At 40.0% G+C, this 27,968-nt stretch overlaps 1 protein-coding gene across 1 annotated transcript in view; it reads left to right on the forward strand.

Moving 5' to 3' along the window:
* SLC15A1 (solute carrier family 15 member 1) overlaps positions 1-27,968 on the forward strand; it is a 72,780-nt gene that overhangs the window by 38,179 nt on the left and 6,633 nt on the right. Inside the window, exons 5-21 of the mRNA XM_075064695.1 lie at positions 3,523-3,642; positions 5,220-5,319; positions 5,592-5,682; positions 7,008-7,091; positions 8,739-8,821; positions 9,877-9,963; positions 13,160-13,249; positions 13,910-13,954; positions 14,064-14,096; positions 14,220-14,308; positions 17,982-18,063; positions 19,407-19,532; positions 23,413-23,559; positions 25,299-25,348; positions 25,729-25,836; positions 25,980-26,076; positions 26,567-26,713. Of these exons, the coding sequence (XP_074920796.1) occupies positions 3,523-3,642; positions 5,220-5,319; positions 5,592-5,682; positions 7,008-7,091; positions 8,739-8,821; positions 9,877-9,963; positions 13,160-13,249; positions 13,910-13,954; positions 14,064-14,096; positions 14,220-14,308; positions 17,982-18,063; positions 19,407-19,532; positions 23,413-23,559; positions 25,299-25,348; positions 25,729-25,836; positions 25,980-26,076; positions 26,567-26,713 (1,579 nt within the window). The remainder of the gene's footprint in view (positions 1-3,522; positions 3,643-5,219; positions 5,320-5,591; positions 5,683-7,007; positions 7,092-8,738; positions 8,822-9,876; positions 9,964-13,159; positions 13,250-13,909; positions 13,955-14,063; positions 14,097-14,219; positions 14,309-17,981; positions 18,064-19,406; positions 19,533-23,412; positions 23,560-25,298; positions 25,349-25,728; positions 25,837-25,979; positions 26,077-26,566; positions 26,714-27,968) is intronic.

Raw genomic sequence — 27,968 nt, forward strand, 5'->3', positions numbered from 1 at the left:
ACTACTATCCTGATGCTAGTCTTGAATTTTAGTCTTTCATAGATGAATACACTATAATCTGAGTGAACCAGCTAATGGGCTATTCTCATTATTTCTGAAGATACTTTTGTGTAGTTTTCATTATTTCCCCCCTGAAGTTTCAATGAAGAAAAATAGAGAACTATAAATAGTTATGTACCCAGAGCATAGGTTGCATATTGTTGGTATAATGCATATACAATTTAAATTTCACAATATATTAAATAGGACAAAAGGACTTTCACAATCTTACTATTTTCCCTCACTTGGTTATTAAAGAGGCAATCACTGAAGCACTGACTGATGGTGCAATCACAATATGTAGATGTTAAATAAAAGGCCAGAATACATGCCTTTTTTCTAATATCTTTTGTCTCATTATCTTACTTTAATTTATCAGAGGAGTAGCTGTGTTAGTCTGGATCTGTAAAAGCAGCAAAGAATCCTGTGGCACCTTATAGACTAACAGATGTTTTGGAGCATGAGCTTTCGTGGGTGAATATCCACTTCGTCGGATGCATGTAGTGGAAATTTCCAGGGGCAGGTATATATATGCATGCAAGCAAGCTAGAGATAACGAGGTTATTGTTTTTTCCTCCTTGGTTTCACACCTCAGCTGCTAGAAGAGGGCCTCATTCCTCTGATTGAACTAACCCTGTTATCTCTAGCCTGCTTCTTGCTTGCATATATATACCTGCCCTGGAGATTTCCACTATATGCATCCGACGAAGTGGGTATTCACCCATAAAAGCTCATGCTCCAAATCTGTTAGTCTATAAGGTGCCACAGGACTCTTACTGCTTTTACAGATCCAGACTAACACGGCTACCCTCCTCGATACTTGACACCAGCAAGGCACTGCATTTGCCGTATGGAGTGGAAATCCATCACCTCATGAAGAAACTTGCACAGATACAGACAGATATCATCTCCCTTCCAAATGCAAATGGATGGACATCATACCAAGTGGACTAAAGGTAAAAATTCACTGCTATCTACATACTACACAGACCACAGTGAGAGTATGCCATACTCATCAAAGAAACTGAGGAACCACCTGATCGCACCTATACAGCAACAGGAAAACATCAAAAAAAGACTCTCCACCTGGGACTCTCATAAAACCAACTTCCATACAAACGGACTTCTCTAAATAAAACAGGAGATCTACATTACTCACTTCACCTCTCTACAAAGGAAAAAGGACTGTAAACTGTCTAAACTCCTACCTGCCACATGGGCAACACACGTGGTACCCCTAACACCAACATATCCTCAATCTATCCAACTCCACTCAGAACAGACTTTTCTCTGGACTATCTCGGGGACTCTCTTTCTGCCCTGCCACCCACCAACATGATACAGTTCTGCGGCAATATGGAAGCCTACTTTCACCGTCTCCGACTCAAATATATTTTCAGGACAACACTGAACAGTGCACTGATACACAGATACCCTCCACCAACAGCACAAGAAGAAGACTCCGTATGGACTCCTCCTGAGGGTCGAAATACGTCTGGACCTATACATGAATGCTTCCGCCGACGTGCCACAGGCAGAAATTGTGGAAAAACAACATCGCTTGCTCTAATAACCAAGTCGTCAGAAGCATGCCATCCACAGCCTCAGAAACCACCCTGACATTCTCATCAAGAGGCTGATAAAGGAGGTGCTGTTGTCATCATGAACAGGTGACTACCAAGAGGCCACCAGACATTCCCAATACCAATTCTCAGGCCACTTCTCAGATCCCACTGAGGATACACTAAGAAACGCACCATCTACTCAGGACACTCCTACACTAACACCGGAACAAATCAACATACCTTAGAGCCCCGACCAGGGTTATTCTATCTACTACCAAGATCACAAACCTGGAAATCCTGGGATGCCTCATCATCTCAGGCATGGCATTCTCACTGAGACGTCTGGATATATGGACTCTGTACCAGACCCTATGCCACAGCACTCCAGCTATCTCCGTGACACACTGATTTCCTGAGGAAACTACAATGCATTGGTGACCTTCAGAAAACAGCATCCTAGCCACCATGGTGAGGCTTTCTACACAAACATCCCACACACAGATGGAATACAACTGTCAGAAGCAGTATCCCTGATGATGCGCAAGCACAACTGGCTGCTGAGCTCTGTGCCTTTATCCTCACACACGATCCATTGTCTACAGCCAGCACTGAGGTACAACCGCATCTGCTCTAACCCCTAGACAGAGACCAACATCTTCAAACACCAAGCATTCTCAAACTATAAACCCACACGAGAAATGAGGAAACAGATCAACAGAGCCAGATGTGTACCCAGAGCTTCCTACTGCAGACAAACCAAGAAAGAAACCAACAGGACTCCACTGCCATCACATACAGTCCTCAGCTAAACCCTCCATGCATCATCAGGGATCTACAACACATCCTGGACAATGATCCCACACTTTCACAGGCTTGGGTGGCAGGCCATCCTCGTCCACAGACAAGCTGGCAATCTGAAGCATATTCTCACCAGTAACTGCACACTGCACCATAGTAACCTGACTCAGAACCAATCCATGTAACAAACCTCGATGCCAACTCTGCCCACTTATCTACACCAGCGACACCATCACAGGATCTAACCAGATCAGCCACACCATCACCGGTTCATTCACTGCACGTCCACGAATGTAATATATGCCATCATATGCCAGCAATGCCCTCTGCTATGTACATCGCCAAACTGGACAGTCTCTATGGAAAGGATAAATGGACACAATCAGATATTAGGAATGGCAATATACAAAAACTTGTAGGAGAACACTTCAACCTCCCTGCCACACATAGCAGATATTAAGGTGACCCTCTGCAGCCAAAAAACTTCAAGGACAGACTTCAAAGAGAAACTGCTGAGCTTCAGTTCATCTGCAAATTTGACACCATCAGCTCAGGATTAAACAAAGATTGTGAATGGCTTGCCAGCTTCAAAACCAGTTTCTCCTTCCTTAGTTTTCACACCTCAGCTGCTAGAAGAGGGCCTCATCCTCCCTGATTGAACTAACCTTGTTATCTCTAGCCTGCTTCTTGCTTGCATATATATATCTGCCCCTGAAGATTTCCACTGCATGCATCTGATGAAGTGGGTATTCACCCACGAAAGCTCATGCTCCAAAATGTCTGTTAGTCTGTGAGGTGCCACAGGACTGTTTGCTGCTTTTATTTAATTTAATTAAGTAATATAATTAAATTATGGATTTTGCTGAAGCAGAGACTACTTTTAAAATAAAATATCAAAAGTATAACTGGTATGGGATAAATTGTTTATTATTCAGGAAATGTTTTGATATATTTACAGTATCTTGTAATAAGAGTCTCATAGCTATTTCAGAGTGGATTTATTCATCCTGTTTATTCTAACCAATTATCTTTCTGCCTGAAACATTTTGTGAACTAGAAAGAAATCTGAGTTAGCTATGCAGTTAAAAAACATATTTTCTGTCTTCTTCCTTTACAACAGGACCATTATCTCTCTGTCCATTGTTTATACCATTGGACAGGCCATCATGGCAGTAAGTTCCATAAATGACATGACAGACTATAACAGGGATGGAACTCCTGATAACATTCCATTGCACGTGTAAGTTGCATTACACATTCTGTCTTCCAGATTAATGCATGATGGAATAATTTAGTTCTTTAATTTACTGTACTTGTTGCTTTAATTGTCTAATGATCAGCCTCTCCTTATTTACTGCTGCTTTTATAAGGAAACTGTCATATCCAGGTTATATGACAGCTATAATGTGGCAAAGAACACTGAAACCTATATTGGTCTGCTGCTTAAAAACCTGCCCTAGAGCAACTTGAATTTACACAATCAGTTTCCCCAAGATTGAATAGTTTTAGAGAAGAGAACCTGTGTAGTTCACTACTTAAACAGTTCTCCCTTTTATTTTTATGCACCTGAAAAGTTTCACAGGATGTGTGCAAAATTCAAACCATACTGATTTCACTTAAATTAAATGAGGCAGTCATTTACCTCAAGGCAGATCTCTTTCTTTCAAATTTTATTTTAAATCTCAGCTCTATAAGAGAATGATTACAAAGGCAGACTAACTCTATATTGAGTATGAACTATACATTTTATGAGTTTTGCTAGTCAGACTACAGATTTTCATCACTGCACAAGGTTTGTGCAAAAGAGGTTCTCTGAAACTTTGTAGTTAATAAAATATCCTATTTTACTTTCATCTGATTTTGGAGCTGGAATTTTAAGATCCAGAAATATATTATGCAACACATGATACCATTCATATTGCTTCATAAAACTACACCTTGATTTCCAAGGAAAGTATATCATACTCCTGAATAAAATAGAGTATTTCTCCCGGATAAATGAGCCAAGAAAGAATATCTTAAGAATAAACTAAAGTTCATTACTTTATCTTTGCTTTCTGGCACAGCACATCCCTTGCCCGCACTGCTTCCCACCGCCCTCATTGGCCTGGGATGGTGAACCGCGGCCAGTGGGAGCTGCGGTCCACCAAACCTGCCGACAGGGCAGGTAAACTAATTGGCCTGGCCCACCAGGGTGCTTATCCTGGCGAGTCGCGTGCCAGAGGTTGCCGACCTCTGTGCTAGAGACTGTCCTGCAATTCCAGGACAGAAAGCACGGGCCAGGATGAGCAGGGACAAAGATGGTTTTATGTCCGCTTTCTACTGCCTGCATTCTGGGCTGCTGCAGGGCCTGAAATGGCCCCGTATAAGGTAGCTCAGTCCCAGGAGCTGCTTTAAGTTACAGCAGCTTTGCCTGAGCTGCCTATAAGCTCTCTGAAGCTCTCTGAAGTTCAGAATGTCCACAGTGCTTAGTGTTACAATTGCACCTCCATCCCTCATGCACCACCTTGTGTCCCTGGCCCCAGCATGCCCTCCAAGCTGGTACATCTAATCGGAGCAGTGTAGGGCTGCTTAACGCAGCCCTTGTGCTGTTCCTGCACTGGGATAATTCTTCTCCAGCCCATTACATTTCCTTCAAGCCACCCCAGTGGCATATATAGTCCAGAAACCGGTCAATGACATTTTTGAATGTTATGACACAGTTAAGAATTCCTTTGTTTAATGCTGTTGCTGTTAGCAAGCATGGGCATTTCTCCTTGTGTGATGTTCCTTTACCTATTCTAAAGTAAACTGAGTGACATTTTCTCCCTTCCTTAGTGGTCTGTCTATGATTGGCCTGATCTTAATTGCTTTTGGTACTGGCGGAATCAAGCCCTGTGTATCAGCATTTGGTGGAGATCAGTTTGAAGAGGAACAGGTAACAATATTTTTCAAACATAATTGGACTCATATTTCGTTTTTTAATAATAATAGATATGCCCATTGCTCTGGTACTTGGGTGTCCAAAAGAAGATCTAGATCCTACTACAGTGTTCTCTACAAATACATACACTGTGTGATCTGTACTAAATATTGGGCGGACTCTAATCTTACACTGTAATTTAGGCCAGCAGAGTCTGATCTACATAATACTGAATAACCTTGTTCTAAATAGTTCTTTTCAAATTTATTTTCTTACTCTCACTGCAGGAAAAACAAAGAAATAGATTCTTCTCTCTGTTTTATTTGTCTGTTAATGCCGGAAGTCTCCTCTCTACTATAATCACTCCAATTCTCAGAGGTAAACTTGCACTGTTGTTGTCTACAAACTGGTTAAACAGCATAGCAAAAAAGAATAAGGCAGCGGGCTGGATCAGTTCTTGGATTAGTACTGGATAAGGGTATTTTAGTTTTAGGCAACTACTTTGAGTCCACCCAGAAGTCATTACCATCTGATGGCTTATGAGACATGTTTATAGTTTCAGTTTATTTCTAATATAGAAATGTCAATATTGCAAAACCTCACTGTCATAGTTCATGCTAATGGACATCTTTCTTGGCAGTCTCAGAGAGGCTAAAAATTGAATGACCATGGAGACTGCACTACTTTCACACCCGATAGGAAGATGGGGAAGCCAGCACTGCTGCTGTGGCTCTTGTAGCTCAAAGAAGGCTTCGTTCTACAGTGATATTTAACACAGCATCTTTTAAATCACCTCTAAAATCATCAAAAAAGGAGAGGAAAATAATATTGTTAGATTTCTCTATTTTGTGAGGGGAAAAGGGAAAGAAGAAAGGGAGCTTTTTGTTCAGAGGCTTAAGGGTATTACAGAAGATGCACATATACATAATATATAGACCCATACACACTTAAAATATACAACAAATAAGTCAAAATTTTACTACTATCAAAATGGAAGCTTTTATGTGTTCTAATTATAAAGGTCTCATTGATTTTTCTTTAAGGGAAGTGATGTCTTGCTAAATGTAAAACAAATTCTAAATCATCAGTATCTGGGTTCATTCCTTAATAAACTGTACATTATTAAATATACTTGTTTTTCTGTCCTTTCTTTCTATGTTTAACTCTGATTACATAGTGTAGTGTCTATACACACATGTACACACATACATCTGTAAGTGGAGTATGTGTTGCACTGTACGATGGATTATAGATTTTATTGGCATGACTTTGGAATGGCTGCTTTCTCAAGAATGGCAAAGCCATGAGAGAAATATACAAATGATCCCAAATAAATGTAGCTCAGACTTGGACCTTTCGACTTCTGGCATTCTATTCCAGTTTGTTGCTGTCATTTTATTATGAGTTAACACAATTTACTATCCTTCCTAGGATAGATGGCAGATGAGCATATGAAAAAATATGAGAGACCTTTTTTTCTGGTATATCATTGAAAATTCCTTCTGTGGTTTGAACAGAAAGAGTCAACCAAAAGAAGAAAGATAGGACTTTATTTAATAGTTTGACTAGAAAGCTGACTAAACTGCCAGAGCGAGACAGATTAGTTGCTAGCAGGCTAGTATACTCCTAGGTAAATTTTATAGCTTCATTGCTAGCTGACACTAGTATACAAAACTCTGTCTAATGCTTTTTAATTCCTTCAGGAGAAGAATGTGGAATTCACACCAAGCAACAGTGTTACCCACTGGCCTTTGGAGTGCCTGCCGCACTCATGGCTGTTTCACTGAGTATGTTGCATGTTTTCCATTTTATTTTTTGCATAAATTCTCTTTATTATATTGGCAACTTTTTATACGAGAAGGGAAAATAAGACTATTTGCTTAGAAATGTGGAGTTAAAGGGGGAGGCTGCCTTGTTCTTTATAATCCAGGATTCCTGATGTAGCATTGGCATAACTGCTGATTAACACCATGTAGATAAATATATTTGCATGGTAGAGAGCTCCATATATTGTAATTGCTTGAGTGTGCTGCTGCAGTCTAAAAAGGTAAAATATAAATATACATTTATGTACCACTGATCAGGAGTTACATAGTATTATGGACAAGGTTCAAACTATGACAGAAATATTAAAGTAGAAAATTGATGGACTACATCTCCTCAGGTTACTAGTCCTGGCTCCTTCACAATATCCCAAAACCTGATCGGGGGTAAGAGAGTTCTCATATTAGAGGTACAAATGAAGGGTTAGGCTTGATACCTTTGCTTTGGAAATAGCAGTCAAATCAAAATCTGATAATTAAGGAGAAATTGTCTAATAAAAATAGTTTTACTATTAAAGGTCAAATTGTGGCCTGGCCTGCATGGCAGTGCTAGGGCTTAAAGGAGTTCAAGATGTGTCCCCGTATGCCCTTGCACGAGCTACCTAAATCATGGGTGATTGCACCAGAGGAGAAGCAAGATTCACAGAGCTATTACATTCCTCTTCATGCACGTGGATGGGAGTGGGCAGAGCCTTGTTTCTACCCCCCACAATGTACATTGCTGTGTCAGCATGTCAGGGAGCCTGCTCTGTGCCTGCTATAGACCTGGTGCAGTTTATTCCCTTCCTGGAGCAGTGGGGGAGCTCCCATGAAAGTTGCCCCAGCGGCAGCACAAGAACATACTGCCTCTTATCTGTGTTCGTGACAAAACCTCAAATAAACCCTAAATGTTCTGCATGACATAGTTTGCTTTAGCTTATGTGGTACTATTTGGAGCATTCACGGGCAGTAAATAAATGTGAAAGCTTTAAATAAGGGAGGTTTTTCAAAGCTTTCATCAAATATCCAAGATTCAGATGAGCACAGAATAGAAATATATTAATACAGTAACTGCAGATGCATTAGTGAAATATTGCATTGTCCTTCTGTATCCAACCATTTACTTGCTTATGAAAAACTACTGCATTTTATCAGCTGCACTGCTCAATGAGCATTGCAGTACAAAGACCAAGGAATTATTTTGTTATAAGAAGCCTTTCAGAGTTCCATAGAGGATAAAATAGCTGCAATATCCAATAAACTTGCTCTTCCAAAATTACATCTTTAATTATAGGTTGTATTAGGGAAATACAGCAGGACCAGACCTAAGGTCCCCATCTGTTTTGTTTTGTTTTTGTCCTTACTCAGGCAAACTGCCTACTCACTGAAGACAACAGATGTTTGCCTGAATAAGGACTGCGTAATAATCTGTTTAAAAATCTGATAAAGTATATTGGATTGATTAAAAATTAATTGAAAAATATGCTAATAACTGTGTTATTGGTCTTTACAGTGCTGTTTCCCACTCAGGTTTGGGTTTTTTTAACCTCTTTGTCATTATGTTTTGTATACCAAAGTGTTTTCCTCTAGTTTCAGTCAATCCTGAAATGTTTTTCTGTTTACTTATTGTAGTGGTGTTCGTACTTGGAAGCAAAATGTACAAGAAAGCTCATCCTCAAGGCAATATAATGCTCGAGGTTTCCAAATGCGTTGCAGTAAGTAATGCCAGACTACCTGGAAAAGCCATGGCTGGACTTTTCAAATGGAGTTGGTCTTTATCACTTATTGATAATTTTATGACATTCATAAACTTTGTAGTTTGCAAACTGTTTATTCCATTTCTGTCAGGAGTAAAATTCCATCATAATATTGGAATTTTTTCAGTCACAATTAATCTGATCTTTTGGTGTAAAAGAAGATTCTGAGTTTTTGAGGCTCACTCTGATTTCTGTTTGTTTTTCTTAATTGAGCCTAATGAGTTGCATCACACACACACACACATTAAATTCTCCTGCGTTAAATTAATTTCAAATCAGCCACTTTTTAACAATCCAGCCGCTAAGTAAATGTTAGTTATTATGTAGCTAGTTAGTTGTATTATCATGGATCATTGAGGCCTCAAATAAGATCAGGATACAACTGTGGTAGAGACTTCAGTGGGGCTTAATGCAGGTTCCTTCAATCTTGACCTGTAGTACCCCCGTTATTCCAGGCCTGTGCTCCCCACATACAGGTCTGCCAGTGTAACTCTAGCACAGCTACATAATATTTGTTGTTGGCATGAGGAATTCATTAGAAAATGCATATTAATATTTCATGTAAACAAAATGTCTCTTTAAAGTGTAATTCCATTCTGAAGAATTGCTGTGTAAAACTGAAACTATCTTCTTATTTTATTAAACATTGAAAGTGTACTCTGCAAAAACCTGTGTAGACAAGGCCTCAGAGAATTCCCAGTAGCACCCAGTGTTAAGAGGCACTACCTATTTTTCTGAATTGGTTTCCTCTAATATTGGGAACGTTTTCCTGAATCCAAGACATATGAGACATATAGCAGAACACTTCCTTTAAGTGTTTAAAACAGTTTCTTAGAAACATTCACCTTTTAATAATAATAATAATAATAAAAATAAATTTAAAAGAATATAAATTGATCTGAAAGACAGTTTCTCTTATGTCACTTTTACCTTGTAGTTACAAATATTTGTTGTGTCATATTTAAATGGTATTCAATGTAATTAATCCAAATTTATTAATGTTCTTTTCACAGTTTGCTGTCAAAAACAGATTTCAGCATCGCAGAAAACAGTTCCCCAAAAGAGAACACTGGCTGGACTGGGCTAGTGAAAAGTATGATGTAAGTATCATTTGTGTGTGCATGAGCATGTGTGCATGGATAGATAGATAATGCCTTCCTCCCTTTTTTCTTTTTTGTTCCATCTGCCTTGTTCACTAATTAAGCAACCCCATACCAAATACCAGGGGAGCTAATGCTGTGTCTGTCTACAGCAATCAGAAGCTAGTGTTCTAGCTAGATCTTACTGCTCTGGCAAGATAGGATGGTTACCATCATGGCTTAATGTAGCTTCAGATTGTCCTCCAGGTATCAGGACTTTGTGTATGATCACATATCGCACTGAGGAAACTCTAGTGGGCTGAACATAAATGTATTTCTCTCGAAGAACAAATACTTAAAATTACCTGGTAGCAGTTTCAATATGATAGCAAGTATTTTATCTCCAGGGTAGATTTTATGGCCTTGATATAAACGATCCAGCTTCAAAATACACTTTGAATGAAAACACACAATATATATGATAACACATGCAAACAATGGACATTACACTAATGAGGATTGTAGTCAATGCCCTATGGACTCCATGGTCATTAAATTTGTCAGAGAATTCACTCCTATCTGCAGAATTGTGCTCCAGAATCTAAGCTTACATTAAAAAAATATTAGGGGAGCAGTGTCAGTGTGGCCTAGTGAATAGGGTACTGGTCTAGGACTTAGAAGACCTTGGTTCTGTTCCTGGCTGTGCCACTGGTTTGATGGGGGGATAGCTCAGTGGTTTGAGAATTGGCCTGCTAAACCCAGAGTTGAGAGTTCAGTCCTTGAGAGGGCCACCTCCAGGGTTTTTGCCACCCCAAGCAGCAAAAAAAAATAAAAGCCACAATCACGATCAGCTCTACTGCCACCGCTTCAGTCTTTGGCGGCAATTCAGCAGCTGGTCGTTCGCTCCAAGAGGGACTGAGGGACCCGCTGCCGAAGAGCTGAACGTGCCGCACTTCTCCGTTGGCTGCCCCAAGCACCTGCTTGCTGGTCTGGTGCCTGGAGCCGGCCCTGCATTTAGAGATCTGAGGCAAAAAAAATCTGTCTGGGAATTAGTCCTGCTTTGAGCAGGGGGTTGGACTAGATGACCTCCTGAGGTCCCTTCCAACCCTAATTAAAAAAAAAATCCTCAGTTGGTGAAATTATCATAGCCCTCTCAAAACCAATGACCTATAACGATTTACACCAGCTGAGGTTCCTAGCCTCCATGCTTGTGAAAACAAGCTTGAAAATATGAACCATGTGTAACCAATGTAGTAATGTGTTGCTTTGCACAAGTCCTTTATTATAATATTGCATCCCTTCGTTGGTAATCCATACTGAGTTCAAACTCCTTGTCATGGCTTTTAAAGCCCTACAGCTATTCACCCTCAATCTATATGTCTCCTTTTAGGTGGCCTTCCGCACTCCCTGATGGTTTTTCAATGCTGACACAAATCTCAGCCTCCCTTCTGTCTCCTCTCTGATTCCTGCCTACTTGACATCTTCCATGTAGCCCCCATTCATTTGAAAACGCTCCTCGAAACCTCCTCATCGTTCAAGTCCCTCTTAAAAATTTGTTTCTGAAACATCATCTATCAGAAATGAGATAAAATAACACAAATTAACAAAAACAAAGTCTAGTTCAATGTAACCATCACATATATGTACAGACCTTACTGAGTAACAGTGGATTTTATTTCCATAACTCCTCTTGTCCTTCCACACACCTGCACACGTTTTGTCCGTTTTTGTCCATTTGTTAAAAAACAGGGAACAAAGGGTAGGAATAAATAGTAAATTTTCAGAATGGAGAGGAGTAACTAGTGGTGTTCCTCTAGGGTCAGTCCTCGGACCAATCCTATTCAGCTTATTCATAAATGATCTGGAGAAAGGGGTAAACAGTGAGGTGGCAAAGTTTGCAGATGATACTAAACTGCTCAAGATAGTTAAGACCAAAGCAGACTCTGAAGAACTTCAAAAAGATCTCACAAAACTAAGTGATTGGGCAACAAAATGGCATTTAATGTGGATAAATGTAAAGTAATGCACATTGGGAAAAATAACCCCACCTATACATTCAATATGAGGGGGGCTAATTTAGTTACAACTAATCAGGAAAAAGATCTTGGCATCATTGTGAATAGTTCTCTGAAGACATCCACGCAGTGTGGAGCGGCAGTCAAAAAAGCAAACAGGATGTTAGGAATCATTAAAAGGGGATAGAGAATAAGGTGGAAAATATCTTATTGCCCTTATATAAATCCATGGTACACCCACATCTTGAATACTGCGTACTGCATACAGATGTGGTCTCCTTATTTCAAAAAAGATATACTGGCATTAGAAAAGGTTCAGAGAGTCCCATATGAGCAGAGATTAAAGAGGCTAGGACTTTTCAGCTTGGAAAAGAGGAGACTAACGGGGGATATGATAGAGGTATATAAAACCATGAGTGATGTGGAGAAGGTGAATAAGGAAAAGTTATTTTCTTGTTCCCATAATATAAGAACTAGGGGCCACCAAATGAAATTAATGGGCAGTAGGTTTAAAATAAATAAAAGGAAGTTCTTCACACAGTGCATAGTCAACTTGTGGAACTCCTTGCCTGAGGAGGTTGTGAAGACTAGGACTATAACAGAGTTTAAAAGAGCACTGAATAAATTCATGGAGGTTAAGTCCATTACTGACTATTAGCCAGAATGGATAAGGAATGGTGTCCCTAGCCTCTGTTTGTCAGAGGGTGGTGGTGGACAGCAGGAGAGAGACCACTTGATCATTATCTATTAGATTCACTCCTTCTGGGGCACCTGGCATTGGCCACTGTTGGTAGACAGGATACTGGGCTGGATGGACCTTTGGTCTGACCTAATACGGCCATTCTTATGTTCTTATCTTCACCTTAATTTAGGCCCCAGTAGTGCAAAGACTTACACGTGTGCTTAACTTTAAAGGACTGTAAATAATTCCATTGAAGTCTAAAGCACTACTCACAATCTGTAAAGTTTAGCATGTGTCTAAGTCTTGCATGATCAGGATGTTTGTTTCTAATGTGAATTAAAATATGATATGAATAGCAATAGTATGAATAAAATATGAAGAATAGTAATAGTCTTAGTATATATATACACATATATGTTTTATATATATAAAAACTTGTAGTTTTGTTGAATTTACCTATTTTTACCAACTTTATCTTTATATATATATATATATATATTTTCACTGTTCTTCACTATAGAAACGACTTATTACACAAACTAAGATGGTCTTGAGGGTACTTTTCCTGTATATTCCTCTCCCCATGTTCTGGGCACTTTTTGATCAGCAGGTAAGGTAGAAAAAAAGTGTAATATTTTTGCAAGTACATGTACAATTATATTCAGTTATTATGTTGTGAAATCAGTGGGCAGAATTTATATTTTTGGTAATGAAAAATTGTACTTATGAATTACACAGTTATTCATATACTGTACCTATTAAGTTATTTTATTTCTGTCTCCTATTATACACTAGCTGCTTCTTGTAAAGTTTTAAGTGTATGATCAATTAATATTTCAAACATATATATTACAAAATAATCAAAATTGACACAATGTCAGCAAAAATATTAAAATAATATTAAAATATTAAATATCCTCATCCTAGTTCCAGCCCTTACATCCTGGGTAAAAAGACCAGAGCAGCATAAAAGGCCTCTAAAAGCCCCAGTTCTGTCTGGGGGAGGATTCCCCGGGTGCAGACACTATGAAAGACAGCCATAAAGCTGCCCTCCAAAGACCCCTTTGCAAGTCCAACATTTTCCTTTAGTAGTTCAGGATCAGACCTTTGTCAAAGAATGACAGAGAAGAAAGTAACCCTAAGGAAAGTTTTTGTCTTCCTTTATTATTGATTCCTCACCCGCTCTATTCTTCCCTTTCTAAAAAAATTCAGGAGTAACTAGAGCAGATTGCTTTATTGTAGCATTTCACTATGACTTTGTTTTATTAAGGGATCAAGATGGACATTACAAGCCACAACAATGGATGGAAACTTTGTAGGTTATTTTAACTTAAACTTTTAAAGAATTATTGACATTTCATTTGCTCTTATGCATTTTGTCAGTCTTCTAATATTAAAATATATTTACCTTTTCATTTCCTTAGGGAGCTATTCAGATCCAGCCAGACCAGATGCAGGTACACTAAACTAAATTTGTGATATTTTTAAATACTCCTCAAAGACTGTTTTTTTAAATCATTATTTTAAAAAAGACTTTGGAAAGTGCTTAACTTCTTTTTCTGGATTTTTACATTCAACAGACGGTGAACCCGATTCTGATTGTTATTATGGTCCCCATTGTAGATGCTGTGGTTTATCCTTTAATTAAAAAATGCCACTTCAATTTCACGTAAGTTAATTCATATGCCTGATTTAATATTTAGGTGCATTTTAATAATTTATCTTAAGGTGATGTGTTGATATTATTGTGACAGAGCAAGCTTTCACTAAGATAAGGAAATCCAAAATGTAGAACTATTAATAATGAGTTAATATAAAAAAGTATTTTATGTTACTGAAACACTTAGGGCTTGACTACACTTGCGAGTTAGAGCGCATTAAAGCAGCCCCGGGAGCCATAACTCCCAATCCGTCCACACTGGCAAGGCATGTAGCGCGCTCTGACTCCTCAGCTAGAGCACTTCTGGTACACTACCTCGGTGAGTGGAATAACATTTGCTGCGCTTTGGCTCCAACGCCCGGCATCAGTGAATGAGGTGTTGCATTACTGTGCTCTGATTGGCCTTCAGAAACATCCCATAATCGCCTTAAGTCAAATGGCCACTCTTGTCATTGTTTTTGAATCGCTGCAGGAATGTGGATATGCCCTTTCAAAGCTCCATTTATGACAACCGGCATGCTTATCTGCTCCGAGACAAAGCAGCCATTACTGTGGAATGCTGTGTGTGAGAGAGAGAGGCGAGGGGGGAGAGAGAAGCAGGGGGGTCTGCTGCTTTCTTTACTGTGCTCTCCGAAGGCTGGTTTAACTCAAAGCGCTCTACATCTGCAAGTGTAGCCATGCCCTTAGTTGCAATCCTATATACAGCTCTAAGAACAAAGAAAAGGTGAACCCAGCTGCAGGGGGCAAACTACAGAGTGGAGATGAAATCCTGCCCTCCTTGAAGTCAATGCCATAAATGCAATTGACTTCAAGAGAACCAGGATTTCACCCTTGCTTTCTTCCTTCTTCCATTCTTTCTTTCTGTTTTCTATGATAAAAAATAGACATATACTTACTCCTATCATGTGAGAGTATCTTTTTGCCTCAGAATGGGAGAAGCCAGATATACTTTCTGGTAGATTTTAGACTGCACTTTACGTTGTGAGTAGAGCTGGCCAGGAATATTTTGATTAATCACTTTTTTGTAAAAAAAAAGCCAGTTCAGTGAAACCTAAACAGTTAGCAGAGTAGGGTCAGGTTCAACAAATTTCCTGACTCAAGTAAAAGTTAAGAAAAAAAGGTTGGAATTAGAGTGTCAAAGTTAAAATTTTCATTTTTATGAATCAAAATGACTACTTGCAAAAAATGTTGCAAAGAAGGGCAAAATCAAAACAAAAATTATCAAAACAGAATATTTTGATTGACCCAAAATGGTAAAAAAAAAATTTTTTTGGTTCATGAGGATTTTTGAGATTTTAACTTTTTGCCCAGAACCAAGGCAGGAAAACTTTTTGAACTCTCAAAAATCTTAATGGAACAGGAAAACCATTTCCTCACAAGCTTTAGCTGAGAGTGTTGCTATGTATACCTTCATGTAGCACCATCTGTTACTAGCAATACAGCATGGATAGAAATGCAGTTTGGAAAGATGTAAAAGGTTCATTGACGGAAACAACTAAGAGAAAAGAGTACTTTTTTCCACTGAGTTAGCTCAATCAAGCTGGCTTAATAGGGTTTTCAAGTGTGTTAAGTTAGCTTGATTTGCATTAACTCAACTGAAAAAAGAACTTTCCCCCTAAATCTAGATAATTCTATACACTGTAAAATAGATCTCCCATTTTTAGGAGTCATTCTAGGTTAAGAGTCAGTGTCAGGAAGACATAAAATTAGGCTAGAATTCAGCCAGATGCTCTCTCATAACTGAGTCTTAGGAAGGGGTGATTCATTATAAAGACGTTATATGAATTTTGTTACTGGAATTTTTTAATTTATTAATTAATTTATTTTTACAGGGTTTCAAATTAAAGTTCCCTGTTTTGGGTATTTACATTATATTCCTGATTTTTTTCCTCTGATTCTCTTGCTTTCCTCATTGATTTTATATAAGTCTAGAACCCACGTTTCTAGTACTACAACTGTAGTGTGCCCAACAAACAGTCACAACTGATGTATGGCATAATTGATAAATTTAGTATCAAATAAAGAAATAGAGAAATTTAAAAATCAAATTTCCTGACTGTGTACTGTTCTTTTCTGACCCATTTATTACAGTTAGCTTTTATCCATTTATGAAAATTGTTGTGAGAATGTGCAGGACCGGCGCTAGGGGTTTTAGCGCCCTAGGCGCACGGCAATTTTGCCGCCCTGCGCCTGGTCCTGCAGCTCTGCTGGAGCTGCTGCAGTTCGTGCCTGCGGAGGGTCCACTGGTCCGCGGCTCCGGTGGAGCTGCCGCAGTGGTGCCTGCGGGAGGTCCATCAGAGCCGTGGGAGCAGCCGACTGTCTGCAGGAATGCCTGCGGCAGCTCCACCGGGGCCACAAACCAGTGGACCCTCCGCAGGCACGACTGCGGCAGCTCCACTGGAGCCGCCTGCTGCCACCTCTGGCAAAATGCCGCCCACCAATAATCCTTGCACCCTAGGCGATTGCCTAGGCCGCCTAAATGGAAGCGCCGGGCCTGAGAATGTGAATTGCCCCTGTTGCAAACCTGCTGACTCTCCCATCCTCTTCCCACTAAGATTTTGATTACATCAGAGAGACATGTTTCATGTTCTTTACTGGGAATGAAAATTTTACTTAGCTCCTTCATACATGGGCCCTCCACAGCCATCATTTGATGCCATAAATAGATAGTTTGCCCTAGACCAGAGATCGGCAACCTTTGGCAGGTTCAGCCGATCATGGCTCCCACTGGCTGCGGTTTGCCGCTCCAGGCCAATGGGGACATCAGGAAGTGGCAGCCAGCACATCCCTCGGCTCATGCTGCTTCAAAAGTTGCCGATCCCTGCCCTAGACTCAGGGGAGGCTGTAGCTTTTTTGCTGCCCCAAGCACAGCAGTCAGGCACCCTTCAGTGGCTTGCCTGTGGGAAGTCCCCGGTCCCACGGATTTGGCGGCATGCCTGCAGGAGATCCGCTGGTCCCGTGGATTCGGTGTACCTGCCACTGAATTCGCAGGACTGGCAGACCTCCCGCAGACATGCTGCCAAAGGCTGCCTGAGTGGCGCCCTTGCAGGGACCAGCAGGCTGCTCCACCACAGTTTGCGACACCAGGCATGCGCTTGGAGCGCTGGTACCACCACTACCTAGACTGACTTTTATTGCCATGGTACTAAATTTAATAATTTCTTAAAATGTCATTAGACCTAAAAACCATATCTCTCTGAATTTTTTTTAGTTCAGTACTTTTCAGATTTTAACATAGTAGTATATACATAATAAGTAATCTTCCTTTTGTACAGGCCATAACTATGCACTTCTGTAGATTTTTTTATTCTTTGCAGCCTTAAATGAGTTAAGTTCCCTTTCTGAGTAAATCAGACTTTTTACGTCAACCAGGCAAACCTAATAATTATTCAGATGATGGCTAATCATAGAAATGAGCCATATAGATCTTGAGCAACAGATTATTAAATGGACTAGTGATGTAATTTCAAGGAGTCTAGATTTCCCTAAAGGGTAACTGGAAACTAACACTGAGATATATAAGGCTTAAAAGGGTATTTTCTGTAACCATATCAGTACTCACAGGGTAATAATATACTATCAATGGTCATCTTAATGTTCTCCATAATGAAATGGAAACTCACAGCTGAATTTTTGGATTAATACTACTCCTAAAATTCATGTTTTTTTGTTGCTATACTAGGCCCCTGAGGAAGATTGCAGTTGGTATGTTTCTTGCATCTCTGGCTTTTGTTGCTGCTGCACTGGTACAAGTGCAAATCGATGTAAGTTAAGCCGAACACAACCAAATGATGATGTTGCTATTTAGCTTTTTAATTACTATACAGATTTTGGTGAGAGTGCAAATGGTCCAAACCATGGCAATTAATCATTTCTTTCTATACGAATTAACCAAGAATGTTTTTATAAAAAATAGAGGGAAAGGCACGTATCGGTATATATGTGTCATAGAATATAATGTGATCTATGATAAAATAATAAGCTAGAAGAGTTCCTTGACAGCTTATCTGTCTTTGTTATGGGTTTTTAATTTTAATTGAAGTTCAAAGTTTAAAATCAGAAGACTTGGTTGTTTGGTTTGTTGAAGAATATATTTGCACATCTGACCTTGATTTGTTTTGAGTGGAGGGTAAGTGTGACACAACCCCAGAGCTATGTGATGTCACAAACTAAGAGTGAAATGCTGTTGATTTAATGTGTGAATCCATTGGAATACAGTGAGTTTTACTTTCAACACTGCTTGTTAAAGATAAGATTAAAGGATTAGATCATCAGCTAATGTAAATAATGTAGTTCCATCTTTCTTTATGTCCTGTTTGAGAGGAGGGGGAGACTTAAATAGCCCTATGCTGGCTTCGTGTCCAGGGATGAACTTCACCCAAAATGATTAGCTACTTATAGAAATTTATAAAAAAGACTAGAGTGCATCTTTTATAGTGATATATGCAGACAATGGAAAAGAGGATAACATTAAAAACTAGGTAGGGTAGTACTTGTGGGAAAGAAATGAAAATGCATATGGCTTTACTAAATCTCAGTGCACACAGGTACAAAGGCCATTTTATCCACTAATATGATGGCTTCTTCTTGTCAGAATGGTTGGGAAGTGAAAATGGAGCCCGGTTTCTCTTCTTGGCCTGAACACAGAGGGTCAGATACCTTCCTGCTGGAGGGTCCCACTTATGGTTACACCCTGGTTAGTCATCACCTGTTGTAAATGGGACAGAAGATAGGATGAAAGGGAATTTAGAAATATGGCCTGTTGTAGACTGTGAGAAAGCCTGGGAGCCCCTGATGCCTGTACCCTGAGTCCCGAAGGGTCCTGATGTTGACAGCAAACCACAGAAGGAAAATGGATAATAGGTGTATGGGGTTGTAGAAGTCTTGCTGAGAAAAAAGGAGTTCCTTTTCTTAGGCTTTCTAGTATAAAGGATGAGGAAGCACATGGAAACATGTTGTCACCATGTGTGTTAATCAGAGGTATTTGTCATGCAAATGTCAATTTTCTTCATAAGTAATAAGGTCATTGTGATTCTATTAATTAATTAAATTAATTATATTATATTTATTATTTACTGTTTAATTTATTTCACTCTTTTTCACCAAGAAAACTCTTCCAGACTTCCCAAAAGAAGGGCAATCCCAAATCAAAGTAATAAATTTAGGCACAGATGTTGCAAAAGTTGACTTTGGCCCTGGAGTTGAAAATATTTCTGTGGAATCCCTGATGGCGGTAAGAAAGAGTAATGATTAGAGTTGGTAAAAAAATGTAAAACTTATTTTCTAAATTTTTCACAAGTTTTTTTTTAAATATGTTTTGTATACTGAAAAAGTGCATTTTAGTAAATGAAAAAATTGATAACCATTTCAACAATGCTTAAAAACTTTTTAATACAAATTTTGGAAAAAAAAGTCACTAATCATTTTGTAAAAAAACAGCTTACTTACCCAGTAGCTACACCTTCCAACAAACCATTGGTAACTACTCTTAAGTGTGGTCTTTATAGCAGTTTTGAAGCCATTTTATAGTAATTTCATCTAAACTACATTTCTCTAGTTTGCTTATAAGAATAACATGTGGGACCATGTCAGAAGCCTTACTGAAATTAAGATATATCACATCTACTGCTTCTCACCTATCCAGTATACCTGTCAAATGAGGAAATTAGGTTGGTTTGACATGATTTGGTCTTGACAAATATATATTGGCTATTACTTATTACCCTATTATCTTCTAGTTGGTTACAAAGTTGATTTTTAATAATTTGTCTTAGTATCTTTCCAAGTATCGAAGTTAGACTGACTGGTCTATAATTCCTGTGTTTTCTTTGTTCCCCTTAAGGGCCACCCATGTGGGGGCAGGCAAAAGAACCAGTTTGCCCTAAGCCCCCTCCTGAAGAAGGGCCCCCAAACCAAGTGGTTTTGCAACCTGGTGCACAGGGTCACAGTTCCACTCAGTTTATGCCCAGCCCAGGGCCACCCAGAGGGGGGCAAAAGGGGCAATTTGCCCCAGGTCCTGCAAGGGCTCCCAGGAGAGTTTTTTGGGACCCTTGGAGGGGGGTCCTTCTCTCGCTCTGGGGGGCCCGGAAAACTCTTGCGGGTCCCGGGCCCCCAGAGCTTCTTCTGCTCCCAGTCTTCGCTGGCGGAGAATCCTTCCGCTCCGGGGCAGAAGGACCCCCCTGCTGGCGAATTACCGCCGCTGAAGTGCGACTCGGTCTTTGGTGGTAATTCGGTGGCGGGGGGCCCTTCCATTCCGGGACATGCTGCCAAAGTGCCCCAAGGACCCGTGGCGGGGCCCCCTGCCACCGAATTACCACCAAAGATGCGGTTCGCTTCGGCGGCGAGTCCTGCTGCGGTGGCAATTCGGCAGTGGGGGCCCCCGCTGCGAGTCTTCGGGGCACTTCAGCGGCGGGTCCCAGAACGGAAGGGTCCCCCCACCATCGAATTACCACCAAAGCAGGGGCTCCCCGCCGCCGAAGACCCCAGACCCCCGGAATCCTCTGGGCGGCCCTGGCCCAGCCACCCCTCCCTTATGACAGAGGGTTGGCTGGGCCAAACTTGAGTGGTACTGCAGTGCCATGCTTCAGATTGCAATGCCTGGTGCAGGGAGCTGAGCCCATCCCCACAGGACAGGAGCTGCTGCTGCTGCAGGGTGAGTGCAGGACAGGCTTGCTCTCCAACTCCCCCTTCCACACTGGCCTCCCTTCAGTGTTTTTGCACCCTTGGTTTAATGATTTCTATGGCTGCAAATTTTTTGGAAGGGTGGGGGCCTCAGTTTCAGATTTTGCCCTGGACCCCTCAAAACCTCTGTGCAGCCCTGGTACCCTTTTTAATGATAGGTACTATATTTTCCCTTTTCTGGTCCTCTGGGACCTCACCTATCATCCTCCATGAGTTCTCCAAGATACTGACTAATGGTTCTGAGATTACTTTAGTTAGTTCCTTAAGTACCTTAGGTTGAATTTCATCAGGCCCTGGTGAACTGAATACGTCTAACTTATCTAAATATTCTTTAACCTATTCTTTCCCTATTTTGGCTTGTATTCCTTCCCTGATGGTAATATTAATTGTGTTAAATATCTGGTCACCATTAACCTTTTCAGTGAAGACTGAAGCAAAATAGATGCTAAACACCTCAGCTTTTTGATGTCATCTGCCATTATCCCTCCTTTCCTGCTAAATAGAGGACCAAAAAAGTTTATTAGCATGAGAAGTTGGTGAGAGTTATCAGGATTTAGTTTTATGTTTTCAGATCATCTTGCTCTTCTTGTCATCAAACAGTCTATTTCTTTCCTGGAGAAAGGGGAACTCACTCCACACCCTAACTTAGGTCAATTTTTCACTTCTGTATAAGTGATATCTATGAAATAATGCTTCTGGAGGGACTGGGTGATTTTAAGGTTTAGCAGTGGGATGGATAGTCTTCCATCTGTAGAGTATCAGTTCAAATCCAGTTCAGGATAAGTCTGTGGTGAAAAAAAGTTATTACCATCTGCTGGCTCATAGTTGGTCTTTGTGAAATTAGTTTGTCATCTCAGTCCAGTTCTAGCTGACAAATATCCGTCTGCATTACTAATATTAATTTCTATTACAGTAGCACCGTGGGCCTTCAGTTGAAGTCAGGGCCCATTGTACTTTACATACTCATAGTTAGGGCCCTATCAAATTCACAGCCATGAAAAACACGTCACAGACTCTGAAATTTGGTCTCCTCTGTGAAATCTGGCTATTGTAGGGGAGACCAGATTTCACAGAGTTAAGCCGCCAGAGAGTGGTGGCTGCTGACCGGGAGCCCAGCTCTGAAGGAAGTGGCGATGCCAGCAGCAGTGCAGAAATGAGGTAGCATGGTATGGGGGGCTGGGAGAGTGCTGGCCTTACAGGTGGACAAGTGGGCTACTGTGCAGGGCACCATGGTCAGGGGGGTGCCATGGTCAAACCCTCCCCCTCCCTACACACACACACATAGCCTGCACAAGGATTCTTTAATTCACAAGTGCTGAGCTCCTGCTGCTAGTCCTGGAGGGGCTAGGGAAGGACAGGACTTCCTCTTCCTCTGCATGGGCCACTCCCTAGGCTTCATCTCAGATTCATCTCCGGGCACCTTTTCCAGATGCAGGAAGTTCCATGGTTGCTGGCTGGGAATTCAGCTCTGAAAGCAGGGCAGAAGTGCGTGTCACTGGTATGGTATTGCCATCCTTCCTTCTGCTCTGCTGTTGGAGGTGGTGTTGCCTTCAGGAGCTGGGTGCCCGCCTGCAGATGCCTTCTGGCTGCCCAGCTCTGAAGGCAGCATCACAATATCCCCCACAGCAACCCCCCAGTGTTGAAATTCACATGATTGGTTCATTTCTTCCTTCACCCAGACTTCAGAGTACCAAGAGTTTCATTCACAGCAATATGTGGAAGTGCTGTTAATTTTCTCTCTAAGTAAATTTGTTGCTCCCACCAGATGTTAAATTGATACACAGGAGTGAAATCCTCTGTTTAACCATGGTACAGGTACAGCATCAACAGAGACAATACAGGATTTTCCACATGGCAGTGCCAATGTGCCTCAACCTTGTTCTGGAGGCGGCATTCAAGGATAGTGCAGCCTCCATACGATTCAGTCTTTGGATTGTCTGCTGAGACTGTCAACAAGGATGTTAACCAGTACCAGTTCTTAGGGAGGTTTAGCAATGCAGAGGTACTTCTTTTCCCACACTCTTATGAGTAGGGCCCTACCAAATTCATGGTCCATTTTGGTTAATTTCATTGTCACAGGATTTAAAAAATCATAAATTTAATGATTGCAGATATTTAAGTCTGAAATTTCATGGTATTGTAACCGTGGGGGTCTCAACCCAAAATGGGATTGTGTGGGGGTGGAGAGGTCTGTGTGAAGAAATGAACCAAAACCATTTATGGACAAAATGATTAAAGTGGTTTAGATGCAGAAAACAACAAAAATCTTCAGTGGGATTTATGAGACATGTATGAAGTACCAGAGACCATGTGCAGCATACCTAATAAATTTCAGAATTCTTGAGTCAGCAGGGTCCTGATAAATGCATAGACAGAATCACAGTTATGTGAATATACATAGCAAATGTTCTTTATTTTTATTTTTTTTATAGACAGACTATATGACATTCGACACTACTAGCTTAAGAGGAATGAATATAGCCTATGGAAATCAAATCTTAAATCAGCCTCTTAATTTTCTGGAAAAAGAACGTCATACTCTTATACTAAAAAATACTGGTGGCATCCAAACTGAATTGGTAAGCTCGTTTAATTCCTAGTTAGTATATCCTTCCAATCTGCTTAAATGGAGAGTTTTAATTTCAAGTGAAGTTTAATGTAATTTAATATATAGTTTAAACATTTCTGGATAAACATAAATAATTTTAAATGGATGGTTTTAGTTTCATGCTTCACAACAATCACATGTATTAACAAAACTCTAAAGAGGAGACTTGGGGGTAGGTCCACAAAAGGGACTTAGTGCTGTTGCAGCACAGCTATGATACTGTAGCTATGCTGCTGTAACACTGTAGTATAGATGTTTCCTACAGTGATGGCATGGGCTTTTCCATTGGCATAGATAATCTACCTCCTTGATCAGTGGTAGTGAGCTTGGTAGAAACATTCTTCTGTTGACTTGCTCACATCTACCCCAGGGGTTAGATTGGAATAGCTATGGCGTGCAGGGATATGAATTTTTCACACTCCTGAGTGACATAGCTATGTTGATCTAAATTTTCAGTGTTGACCAGGCCTCAATGATACAGCACCTAGAATTGAGGTGCCCTGTCACCTCGTGGAATCCACAGCTCTGAGTTAAGCAGCACATCTCCCTATCCAGTGCATAGGGAAAGTAAGACTCTAAGAAAGGGATTCACAAAAGTCAGCAAGCTGATTGGGCTGGGGGTGGGGGGGTTTCCCAAGCTAATCAATAGGAAATGCCAGAGATAGTTGCCCATCTCTGGACTCGCAGAAGGCACCTCCCTCTGCTACGGATTCACAGCCATGAACCATCTCCTCAATTTAGGTGCTTAAGTCAGTCCTTTTTCACAAAATAAATAAATAAAAATTAGGAGGCAATAGTGCCACTTTTAAGCCCAGTAGTTAGACCACTCACCCAGAATGTGGAAGCCCATGGTTCAGTTCTCTCTCTCTCTCTCTCTGCGTGGGCTGGAGCATGTATTTGAATGTAACTCCCTTATGTTCCATGTGAGTGCCCCCAACCACTGAGCTATAGACTATACTCGTTTCTTGAAGCTGTTCCACTTTTTATGAAATTCTTAGTCATCGGAGTAGGGATTGGAATCTGGGTCTCATAAGTGAGTGCCCTAGAGAGTCAATGTTACTCTCTCTCTCTCTGGCCCAATTAATATTTAAATATTTCATACAAAGTGGAATGGCTTCAACAGGAGAGGTTGAGAGAGGCCCATCCCAAAATACTGTACAGCCCAGTGGTTAGGGCAGTGAGGTAGGAGTCCTGTGTTCAGTCCTTGCTCCAGCTCAGGCATAGTGGGGATTTGAACCTGGGTCTCTCCCATATCCTGCTTTATTAAGTGTAAGGGAAGTACTGGCATCACCTCCTCTTCTGTTTTGTTTGGGGTTCAACCTGGTAGACAGCCTTTGAGAATGACTACCAAATCAGGCCCCATAGGTGAGATATGTGGGGGATCCGATTGGGACTGAGGTGTTAGCTGAACAGTAGGATTAAGGTGTCTTAGCACGTCCTCACCAGCAGAAAATTGGGTGCCATGGGGACTTTACCAGTGGAAATTTAGTTGCTTACAGAGTTAGATGGCAGCTGAGTTAATGAGGATTTACGTTTTGTATTTAGGCACCAAAAGTAGTAGTTAGACACTGGCCTAATTCTGTGGATCTACCCTTGGAGTCTTAATCTGAAGTAAGAGATAGTGGATTTTGGTACATAATAGCGCGCATCATAGCATGTCAAAGATACCAACACAAATATCTTATTCATGATAATTGTCTTTTCCACCAGCTGCTTGATGGCCTTACATCAAAGTCAGAAGATGGAAAAAATCAAATCAGGTATCATTAATAAACATTTGCTTTACTTCAGCTGCATGTTAAAATGGCATCTTTATAGTCCAATATCTTGTTTCTGCTTCCTGTGCATCTTCAATCTGAATCTTCATTTGTTACTGAAAAAAACAGGTTTTAACTTATTGACTCATCTGGAAAGGGGATGGATTCTGTTTTGCTTCTTGCATCAGCTATACATTTTTAAAGAGAAGAGAAAATGTCATTTAAAAATGATCAAAATCTATTCAAATGAGATGAGGAGGAAAATAATTTCAAATATGTGTTGCATTGCCAGTATATAATGTAAAGAAGGTTAGCTTTATGTAAGTTTTACTTATGTTGCCATGTTTTATAAGTAAGTATTATATTCTTTTTGTTTTGTAAAGATTTATAAACAATTTGGCTTCAACCATCAACATCACAATGGGTAGTACTCATCTTGAAGATGTGATGAATTTTTCTGCCACCAATTATACATCCTTTACAAGAGGCGTGTAAGTATTTTCTTTATCTTAATCAAAAGACTTCCAGAGAAAAAATAGTCTTTGTCCTCAGAAAAAGTACATGGAATTCATAGTATTATTATGTAAGTACAATTAATTCCAGAGTTATTTAGATTAACTTCTTTGTTTTTCAGAAAAGAGATAGTTGTTGTTGGAGACAATTCACTGACTTGCAAAAATCAGTCAATATCATTTGGATATGGCAGTGCATACACTATTGTAATTGAAGGGGTAAGTTGCCAGTGCTGCTAAAAGATGCAGAATTACTTTTGTGTTAAAACAAAATTAAAAAGTAGTGTAATTGCCATTGAACAAATTACCTGCAATTGATGAAATATAAAATAACTACATGGACTTTCTCATATATTAGAATATTTTATCTAATGTAGTTTTAATAAACTACAAAAATAATAATGGAGGTAATGGGTTGCATTCTGAATCAAAATAGCTATGGTGAATCAGTTAATAGAGGTTCTAGTTTCTGCCTAACAGACTTAAAAACCTAGAGCCTGGTCAGATACCCAGGGCTTCAAGGTCTTAATATGGACTCAGTCACAAAATGATCACTAATTTAAAATTCTCTATACATTGTTCATATATTTTAACATAGTTGGGAGGGTTGCTCCCTAATGAAACTCTCATAGCATATTTTTATCTTTAGAAAACATGCAGCATTTTCATCATTGTTTTCTAATGTACAATTTCATTATCATTATTTCAGTGTAACAACAACACACTAGCACTCAGATATGTTGAAGATATCCAACCCAATACAGTTCACATGGCTTGGCAGATCCCTCAATACTTCATTATGACATGTGGTGAAGTGGTCTTCTCTGTCACTGGACTGGCATTTTCCTATTCTCAGGTAGGAGGTTTCCGTCAATAACATTAGGATTCCTGAGATATGTCTTTACCTTTTACTGATGAATGTAATGATTTCACCAAGCAGACAGAAAAACAGTTAGACTATCACTAAAGAAAAATAATCACCACCGTCATCTATGTGAATCAGAAGTTGCCAGATTTTTTTTGTTGGCATAAATTAGCATTTTTCAATGACTTCTGTGTTGATTTCAGACTATTTGATTTACAGTAGCAGATGATCTGAACACCAGTCTTCAGGTCACTCCATCACACAAACTGCCTGCCAATGGAAACTCTTGGCACCAAGGCTGTACTGCTTCTTGTTATGGAGCCAGCTCTGGGTGGAGAAAAACTAAAACCAGAATGAATAGATACTGAGACCTTGTCTACACACATACATTGTGCTGGTTTAATTTAAATTACTTTTTAAACTCCTATGTGGACACTCTTATTTCAGAATGGTTTATTTTCTTTTAGCTTCAAAGTGTCCCTTGTCAATTTAAACTAAAACAAAACAAATCTTATTTAAACTGAAAGAAGAGCCTTTTGCATCAGTTTAATTGTGTACCTCTTTGTATCATCCTAAATAATCTCTCCCCTTATTTTTAAGACACTCCAATTTGTCTCACATATTAGCCATGAGTGCTTTTTCTTTTTTATGTCCTTTTCCTTTCATTCTTATGAATAGTATATGTACTGTAACATGTTGTGCTCATATACTGTTGTGATGAGTACCTAATAAGTACCTAGACAGATATAATTTGATTTGTTATTGTGAACTCTGATTTCAGCAACAATTTTGTAACCAATGAGTTTGTGTCATATGTAAAATATGCTTGTTAATCACTCATTGTACACAATATGTGCAGTATTATAAGCAATACTGGAAATTTACTGCTTCCACAATCTTTCCCTGCCCTTCCCACAATTCTTTAAATAAAAAACAGGAGCATTTCATAGAATCATAGAATCAGAAGGGACCATTATGATCATCTAGTCTGACATCCTGCACAACGCAGGCCACAGAATCTCACCCACCCACTCCTGTATGAAACCTATGTCTGAGCCACTGAAGTCCTCAAATCATGGTTTAAAGACTTCAAGGTGCAGAGAATCTTCCAGCAAGTGACCTGTGCCCCACACTGCAGAGGAAGGCGAAAAACCCTCAGGGCTTCTGCCAATCTTCCCTGGAGGAAAATTCCTTCCTGATCCCAAATATGGCGATCAGCTAAACCCTGAGCATGTGGGCAAAACTC

Source organism: Chelonoidis abingdonii, chromosome 1 (assembly GCF_003597395.2).
Source record: "Chelonoidis abingdonii isolate Lonesome George chromosome 1, CheloAbing_2.0, whole genome shotgun sequence".
Lineage (NCBI taxonomy): Eukaryota > Metazoa > Chordata > Testudines > Testudinidae > Chelonoidis > Chelonoidis abingdonii.